Source organism: Arachis ipaensis, chromosome B01, assembly GCF_000816755.2.
Source record: "Arachis ipaensis cultivar K30076 chromosome B01, Araip1.1, whole genome shotgun sequence".
NCBI classification, from domain to species: Eukaryota; Viridiplantae; Streptophyta; class Magnoliopsida; order Fabales; family Fabaceae; genus Arachis; species Arachis ipaensis.
Window position 1 is genome coordinate 61,572,199 of NC_029785.2, and position 9,884 is coordinate 61,582,082.

General features: G+C 34.4%; 1 protein-coding gene and 1 long non-coding RNA gene across 2 annotated transcripts; both read left to right on the top strand.

Annotated features, from left to right (window-relative positions):
- Positions 619 to 3,643, top strand: LOC107630963 (receptor-like protein kinase FERONIA). The gene has a single exon (XM_016334262.2). The coding sequence runs from the start codon at positions 619 to 621 to the stop codon at positions 3,313 to 3,315; it is 2,697 nt and encodes an 898-aa protein (XP_016189748.1). The 3' UTR covers positions 3,316 to 3,643.
- Positions 4,368 to 4,644, top strand: LOC110270362. The gene is made up of 2 exons (XR_002359823.1): positions 4,368 to 4,407; positions 4,489 to 4,644. It is a non-coding gene; the product is annotated as an uncharacterized LOC110270362 (long non-coding RNA).

Genomic DNA, 9,884 nt, shown 5'->3' on the forward strand with positions numbered 1-9,884 from the left:
GTTTCTGGTATTTTTCTCTCTCATTTCTCTTTCTTTCCCATTCTCTTGCTCTTTCTCTGAGCTCTAATTCCAACTGCAGCTCAAAACTCGCAACTCCAGATCCAATACAACTTCCCTATATACCTGGAATCGTTCCGTTTTGACTCACCGAGTTGCCTCTTCAAGCTCTCTTCTCACTTCTCATGGCTTAAGGTAAACAAAACTTACCACACTTTTCTTTCCCCATTTAAATCCCTTCATTAACACCATCATTTCCTTGATTATCTCACACCCTCTGATTCGTTTACCCCACTGTTCATTAATCCTAGCTCATGTAATCAAAATTCCATATTTTTTCCTCTCTCTTTCTTGGATCATACTCTGCTGATGTTGTAATCTTGGGGTTTTCAAGCTTATCATTTCCAACCACAACCCCCCACATTCCTTTCCTGATCTGGGTGATATTAAAACTTGAACTTTCCCCATAAAAATTGGATCTTTTGTGCAAATTTAGTGGCTTTGTTTGATTTTTTCTGGGTGTGCGTGCTAAATCATAATCCAATAAAAATTGCTCTGTAACTAACGAGAAGGGACAAAAATGGAAAAAAAAGGGTAGTCTTAGTTTCAGACTTAGGGGTCATGAGGAGCATCAATTGCTATGTTCCTTTGTTTGTTTGTGTGTTGTTCATAGGATTCTTGGCTACTGAGGTAGTCCTAGGACAAAATTATAAGCCTGCAGATAACATTCTATTGAGTTGTGGTGGGCCTCCAACTAGTAAAGATTCTGATGGAAGGGTATGGTATAGTGATGTTGGTTCCAAGTTTGCATCATCCAAGGGAAACACCAGCACCTCGCTGGCGGCAACTCAGGACCCTGCTGTACCTACTGTGCCATACATGAATGCCAGGGTGTTCCATTCGCCTTATACATACTCCTTTCCGGTGGCGTCCGGTTGGAAGTTCCTCCGGCTGTACTTCTACTCGGCGTCCTACAATGGACTCAATGCCAGCGACGCACTGTTCTCGGTGACTTCGCCGTCCTATACCTTGCTCAGGAACTTCAGTGTGGCGCAAACCACACTGGCTCTGAATTATGTCTACATTGTGAAGGAGTACTGCATCAATGTTGATGGGGACACCTTGAATGTGACTTTCGCTCCGTCGACCAACAAGTCGAACGCTTATGCGTTTGTTAATGGGATTGAGGTTGTGTCCATGCCTGATATATATACTGAAACTGATGGTTCTACCATGATGGTGGGTACGAATTCTCCTATCACTGTTGACAACAGCACTGCGCTTGAGACTCTCTATAGGTTGAATGTGGGTGGAAATGATATCTCGCCTTCCCAAGATACTGGTTTGTTTAGGTCTTGGTCTGATGATGTGCCCTTTCTATTTGGGGCAGCCTTTGGTGTGACCGAGCCTGCTGATTCGTCGGTCAAGATTCGGTATCCTCCAGGCACGCCAAGTTATATTGCTCCATTTGATGTCTACAGTACAGCCAGATCAATGGGGCCAACTCCGAAAATCACCATTAGATACAACTTGACTTGGATTTTTTCTATTGACTCTGGGTTTTCGTATCTTGTGAGACTCCATTTTTGTGAGGGAACATCAATTATAAACAAGATCAATCAGAGAGTATTTGATATATTCCTCAATAATCAAACTGCTGAGCCCGCGGCTGATGTTATTGCGATGGCACAAGAAGAATACGGAACTTCATATACAAATGGAGTTGCAATTCATAAAGATTTCGCTGTTTTTGTTCCCGATGGAGAGCCACGTCAGGATCTGTGGCTTTCATTACATCCTGATAAAACTATGAAGCCCAACTATTATGATGCAATCCTGAATGGAGTGGAGATATTCAAAATAAGTGATGCTAAGGGTAATCTGGCTGGGACAAATCCTATTCCTCCTCCAGTGCAAGATGACATTGACCCGGCTAAGGCTAGGAGTCATCATGCTACGTCGAAGAATCATACAGGAATAATTGCAGGAGGTGTTGCTGGAGGAATTGTTGTAGCACTTGTCATTGGACTATTTGCTTTCATTGTATCCCGTCGTCGCAGCCAAGGAAAGGAGCCTAGTTCAAGTGAAGGGCCATCCGGATGGCTTCCACTTTCTCTGTACGGCAATTCGCACTCTGCGGCTTCGGCCAAGACCAACACAACAGGAAGTTATGTGTCCTCTCTGCCATCAAACCTTTGTCGTCACTTCTCATTTGCTGAAATCAAGGCTGCTACGAACAACTTTGACGAGGCTTTGCTTCTTGGTGTGGGAGGATTCGGCAAGGTTTACAAAGGTGAAATCGATGGTGGTTCAACCAAAGTAGCAATCAAGCGTGGGAATCCATTGTCTGAGCAAGGAGTGCACGAGTTTCAAACCGAGATTGAAATGCTCTCTAAACTCCGCCACCGCCACCTTGTCTCGCTGATTGGTTATTGTGAAGAAAACACTGAAATGATTCTTGTCTATGATTACATGGCCCATGGAACACTCAGGGAGCATCTATACAAGACACAGAAACCTCCATTGCCATGGAAGCAAAGGCTTGAGATATGCATTGGAGCTGCTCGGGGTTTACACTATCTTCACACTGGTGCCAAACACACTATCATCCACCGTGATGTGAAGACAACAAACATCTTACTTGATGAGAAGTGGGTGGCCAAGGTCTCCGATTTCGGCTTGTCAAAAACCGGACCAACATTGGATAACACACACGTAAGCACTGTGGTAAAGGGTAGTTTCGGATACTTGGATCCAGAATACTTCAGGAGGCAGCAGCTCACTGACAAATCCGATGTTTACTCGTTTGGGGTGGTTCTCTTCGAGATACTCTGTGCTCGTCCGGCTCTAAACCCGACCCTTGCCAAGGAGCAAGTGAGTCTAGCGGAGTGGGCGGCTCACTGCTACAGAAAAGGCAATCTTGACCAGATTGTGGATCCTTACCTCAAGGGCAAGATAGCCTTTGAATGCTTCAAGAAGTTTGCCGAGACTGCGATGAAGTGTGTGGCCGACCAAGGTATTGAGCGGCCGTCCATGGGCGATGTCTTGTGGAACCTCGAGTTTGCTTTGCAGCTGCAAGAAAGTGCCGAGGAGAGTGGCAAGGGCTTCGCTGGAATACTGAACGAGGAGGAGCCGCTATGCGCGAATCCTAAAGGGAAGAAGGACTCTGATGCATTGCCAATGTATGATGGCAATACTGATTCAAGAAGCAGTGGCATGAGCATGAGTATTGGTGGTAGAAGCTTAGCAAGTGAAGACTCTGATGGATTAACACCAAGTGCTGTTTTCTCTCAGATCATGAATCCAAAGGGTCGTTAAGTCCAATTCAAGGAACTGAAATTGAAGTTTAAATTCCACTCACAAAAAGCTACTCAAGTTTAGTAGTCTTAATGTGTTGCTTTCTCATGTGTTAATTACACAATGAGTTCAAATTTGAAGGGCTTTTCTCTTTTCTTTTCTTTTCTTTTTTCATGTTATTAATTTTCCTAATATTACTACTATTCCTTTGTACGGTTGTATCTGATTTATTATTTATTATTATATGTTTATGTAAGTTGTAATGCTGCTACTACATCAAAGATTAACCAGCAAACATGTTGTAACGAGGTTGTTATTATCAATAACTTTTAGAAGATCATTCCTATTATTCCCTACATGAGATCCTCTTGAAGACAATTAATGTCACAATAGCAAAAATATAAAATACAAGGGGCTGCTACACATACAAGTAAAAAGGCCGTACAAGTTTTACAAGTTATCAGCCCAAACTTCATTAACACGCGCATTAACTCATTTTGAATGGAGCGTAACTACACGCGCCCCACTCAAACGGTTCCTCTTCGTCTTCTTCTTCTTCTTCTTCTCTTCTTCTTCGTCTTCGTCTTCTTCTTCTTCCTCTTCCTCTTCCTCTTCCTCTTCTTCTTCTTCTTCTTCGTTTTTTTTCGATTTTCATGGTTTCTAAAATTCTTTTTCTTCTTCTTGCTGCACGTTCTTCTTCCTCTTACTCTTCTTCTTCTCCTTTTCTTTCGTTTCTGCACGTTCTTCTTCCTCGTTTTCCTCTTTTTCTTCTTCATTTACGTCTTTTCTCTCTGTTTTCTCTTTTTTTTCGATTTTTCATGGTAAAATCGTTTTTGAAGAAGAAGAAGCAGCAGAAGATGAGGAGGAGAAAGAGAAAGAGTTCTGAATTATGCATAAGATGTACTTCAACGAATTTTGGTTTGGGTGAATTCTTGTAACCGTTTGGGTGTATTTTCTGTAATCCTTTGGGTGTATTTCTGTAATCATTTGGGTGTATTTGAGTGATATCTATGGGTGTATCTGACTCATATCTATGGGTGTATCTTACTGATATCTATGGGTGTATTTTTCATTTCAGAAAAAATGGCAGGCAGAAACCAAGCTGAAAAAAATGTAAGAACAAATATATGTCTTCGATCAAATCAGTTTTTCATAATAGAAATATATCTAACTCTAATTTTGCTTTGTTTACAGCAAATCAAGGACCTAAAGTGTGCAACCCATCTGTTGAGTGAGAAATTCAGAAATATGAGCGAGGAGAAGTGATGCAATAAGACTGTCCAGGCCATCCTCATTGTTATTGAGTCCATTTTGTCAGATAGATTCTAATGATATTGTCACTGATTAATGTAACTGTTATATACTCTTGTAAGAAATTTAACACATGGTGTAAATATATTTGATCCAATTATAAGTAAATTTTTTTTTCCATAATTAAACTCTCTCTAGTGTATTCAAAATGTCTGATTTACAGGTACTATAATATGAAGTGGTGATCCAGATAGATTGGAACCCATATATGACGGTCTGCATAAAGATCTGCATAATACACCCAAACACAGACTATAAATACACCCGATAAAAAATTAAATTTACACCTCTACTGCAGATTTTAACCCAACACTACCTGAAAGCCACTTGTTGTCCACAAGACCAAAATTAATTAAACTCTCTCTGGTGTATTCAAAATGTCTGATTTACAGGTACTATAATATGAAGTGGTGATCCAGATAGATTGGAACTCATATATGACGGTCTGCATAGAGATCTGCATAATACACTCAAACACAGACTATAAATACACCCGATAAAAAATTAAATTTACACCTCTGCTGTAGATTTTAACCCAACACTACCAGAAAGCCACTTGTTGTCTACAAGACCAAAATTAATTAAACTCTCTCTGGTGTATTCAAAATGTCTGATTTATAGGTACTATAATATGAAGTGGTGATCCAGATAGATTGGAACCCATATATGACGGTCTGCATAGAGATCTGCATAATACACCCAAACACAGACTATAAATACACCCGATAAAAAATTAAATTTACACCTCTGCTGCAGATTTTAACCCAACACTACTTGAAAGCCACTTGTTGTCCACAAGACCAAAATTAATTAAACTCTCTCTGGTGTATTCAAAATGTCTGATTTACAGGTACTATAATATGAAGTGGTGATCCAGAATTCCAAATAGATTAGAACCATATATAACGGTCTGCATAGAGATCTGCATAATACACCCAAACACAGACTATAAATACACCCGATAAAAAATTAAATTTACACCTCTGCTGCAGATTTTAACCCAATACTACCTGAAAGCCACTTGTTGTCCACAAGACCAAAATTTAGCAGAAAATCATTCCAATTCCTATCAAATGAGTCTTTGCTATGAGGGTTTCATTTTTCCTCTTTGCTACATGTAATCAATTGATTCTTAATCTCGTTTTCCTTCCTATTTGTGCTCCACTTCGCCCTGATTCAGCTGACAATCTGAGGTTGAATCATCTATTATCTTCAAAACGAGTTCAAACTTTGATTTCAGAAACCAGAAAATCGAAAAGAAAACGAAGCTGGAGTTACAGAGAGAAGAACTAACGTCAATGACGAAGAACAAACCAATAAGAAAGGAGAAGAAAAGAACGATCGAAAAACCAGGAGAAGACACGCGAGAAGAAGAACGATGAAATTTTGAAAGAAGGAAAACAAAGAAGGAAACAAATCTTTTAAATTTGGTAGTTATACAAACGCGGGATCTTTGTATAGCGCGTGTAAGTGACGTAGGAGTTGCAACGCGTTTTAGTGGATTAGGCGTTAATGAACTTGTAATAGTTACAAGCCCTAATCGCTTGTATACTGAGCTTTTCCCAAAATACAATATTTGATTTTTGCCATCATTATCTTAAGTGTCTTAAATATTTTTAACCATTACATCAAAAGTTATATATTTGCTATAACATTTTGAGATTAAAATGTATTGACACATTGTCTAATTTGTTATATATATTTGTAAAACTATCTTATTCATACAAATACAAATTAGCTGAAGTATGTGCGAATTCATAGTGTATGACAATTAAATCTTATATAGGAGGATGAGCACGCAAGTGGAGAACGTGTGTAAGAGTTAGATAGGAGGAATTATTATTATTATTATTATTATTATTATTATTATTATTATTATTATTAAAAGGTTCTTGGACAGCTGTGTTGTGGTGTACAAATACGCAAAAAGAAGGGATCAAATTCTATGATTACGGATGTGTTTGGATGTGTTTTGACTATGAAAAGTATGTTAAAATTTTTTGAAGTGTTTGGCTAGTTTTTTTTAAATTTCGGAACATAGATGTGATTCTCACTTTTTATGAGAAGCTAAAAATTATAGTTTATGCATTACGTTCACTTCTCATGTTTATCTATTTATTAATTCTATTCTTTATCTTTTTTTAAATAATAATTCATCTTAAAATTATTAATTTCACTAAGAAGGATAAATTAAATAAAAAATTTACGATAAAATAATAATAATCAAAGAGGGACAAATATGGATGAAATTCTTATGAAGCAATGGTAATTCAAGCATACTCAATCAAACTCAATAAAATCAAATAGAGAGTCTAAAACTACTTGCAAAAATTATGTACAAGAAGAATTATATTATGATAAAATGTCTCTCACCTAACACTTTTTTTTTAACGTCTTTAAGTTGGATGGTCATGAGTTCAAAACTCTTCTCTCTTGGGTGCACAAGCCGGTCTACTTCTATGCTTGAAATATGTCAAATAAGTTTGATCAACATCAACCATAAGTCCCAACTTAGTCATTAATTAACTTAATAATAGGTTAGTATTAATAGGTATCAAATTGACTAATAAGGGACCCAAATCATCAATCCATTTAGACCCAATGACTCAAGGTCACTCAATTCTCTTAGTCTAAGTCAAGAGTATTGAAAACTACTCTATAACTAGTGAAAATATTTTATCAAACACCTAGAGTGCAATAAAAGTAAACATCATAAATTACAAAAATTAATGAAAACTATAACTAACACAAACAAAAAATCAACAATAGCAACTAAGATAAACATAAAAAGACATGGAAACATAAAATTGCATTAAAAGAGAATTGAAATCCAACAATTGTTCATAAACTAAAATAAACAAAATAAACAAACTAACAAGAGAAACTAAGAATATTAAGACAATAGAACAAGCTAAGAAAATGTAAAAAGGATTAACAAGAACAAGAATTAAAATCTTAGATCTAAGAAAATTTGACGTAAACTACTATAAACTTTAGGGAAAATAGAGAGCTTCTCTCTCTAGAATTTTAACTTAAAATATGATGAAAAATTAAGTTAGATAAACACAAGCCGGTCTCTTCGCCGTGTCCGACCTCCTTAAAGAGGTCATGTATGAATAAAGATAGTCCCTTTTGAGTGGATCTTTCGTTTTTATTGGGTCTGACTTTATATTTTAGGTCATAGTATGAACAAATAAAAAATATCAATTATTTTTGAAATATTTTTAATATATCAATATTATATGTAATTCGCTATACTCTGTAGCGGAATTCAGATACACGTAATCACTGCTACACCCTTTAGCAGTTTATGACCAAATTTTGTGAAAACATAATCTGCTAGCGTGTTATGAAAAGAATGACTTATTATATAAACATGTATAATAGATTAATAATAACAATGTAGCAAAATGAACGAATTGATACAAAATGTAATCGTCCATACTATTTTCCTTAAATTTATAATGTATATGACTTTTTATCTATTCAAATTTAAAAAAAAAATAACTTGACATGTTTAAATTTATAAGTACTCAATTGTACTCCATTATATTTTTTTCTTCACTTTTTTTTTTTACTTTTCTTTTATACTTCGTTAATTAATTAAAAAATATATAAATTTTAGATATATTAATTTTAGGATATATTAATAGGTCTCGTACGAACTACTACTAGTAGAATAAAGTTAATCCTAATGGTTGTTGATGATAATGCCAAAAATAATATTGGATTTATTTTTGTTTCTATTTCTCTAATTTTCTATTTTTTTATTAGTTATTTTATTCTCTTTGTTGCTCCACCTAGTTGTTTTGAGCTCATTTCTTCAAAAAAAAGATCTACTTTATGCCAATTCATATGTGTAAATGTTGCAGCATTAAGAATCCTGCTAGTTGTCATCACCCCTACTTATTACAGAACATCTTTGGTTCTTTAAAAAAAATTAAAATTAATAAATAAAATTAATACATATGCCTATAATTTTTAAAAAACTAATTTTTAAAAGTTAGTTTTTGCAAAAATGACGATTACATTTTGTATTAATTCGTTCATTTTGCTACATTAATTGTTACTATTACACAAGTTTATATAACAAGCCACTCTTCTCATCATCCGTGCTACAGAGTGTAGCGGATTATGCTTTCACAAAATTTGGTCATAAACTGCTACAGGGGTATAGCGGTTTATGTTATACATGCTCTCAACGTAATCAGCGAGAAGGTATAGCGGATACATGCATCTGGATCCGCTACAGGATGTAGCAGATTACATCCAATTATATTTGTTGCATTTGCGTATAGAGTTTGCCAATGTTGTATTTACGTAACGTTTTTCTTCAATAATTTTATTTATGTAAATTGTCCTATATATAACATTAATCATAAGTTTCTCACCTTTAAATTTTCTTATAATATTTCATAAGTTTCTCACCTTTTTATCAATAATATTTCATATTTAAAATTTTATGATATCAAATACTAAATTAAAAATTAACAAAATATTAACAGAATAAATTACAACAAAAAAAAATCACAAATAATAACCAAATAACATTAACTTATATTTAAAAAAATTCTAAATTTCAAACATAAAAATTCAAAAAAAAATAACTTAGAAACAAATAATATTTTCACCAAAACAAAAATATGTTTGGCATTATTCTATTAGATAGACTTAAAAAAAGGATTCTAAAATATGTCCATTCAAATTCTCAATTTTTATTCTCAATCTTGATCATCTTGCAAGTTGAAGTATCTCCTTTTGTCCCGAATCTTCAGACTCTAAGAATAGTCGTTTGGTTGGTGCAATAGCATTTTTTAACACTTCAGATCCACCATCGTCCGCAATGAGAGAGAATTCAAATAATAAATTCTGTACAAAACACTACGTTAAATAGAAGACATCATTCTTACATTTTATTTTAACTCAATAATATTTTTTAAATAAAATTAAACTTCAACTTTAAGAAAACAAACAAAAATTTTTTTTGAAGGAAATAACTACAACTTGAACACTTGAAGATTTTTATAAAAATATAGGTAGATCTCTTTAAATTTTATAAAAGTATAGGTAGAATTTAAAATTTAAATTTTATTATATCAAATAAAATTAAAAAATTAGCTCTATGTTAATAATTAACAATCTTTTGAAATGTCATAGTTACTTAATTGTTTCACAATGATGTGTTGATATTAAATTTTATTTTATTTTATTTTAAATTTTAAAACTTTAAAACATTAATTAATTAATTAATTATTTTTTATAGAAAATATATATTAGAA

What these genes read in the sequence shown, in the direction of transcription:
- LOC107630963 (XM_016334262.2), top strand. Translation starts at nt 619, where the DNA reads ATGAGGAGCATCAATTGCTATGTTCCTTTGTTTGTTTGTGTGTTGTTC.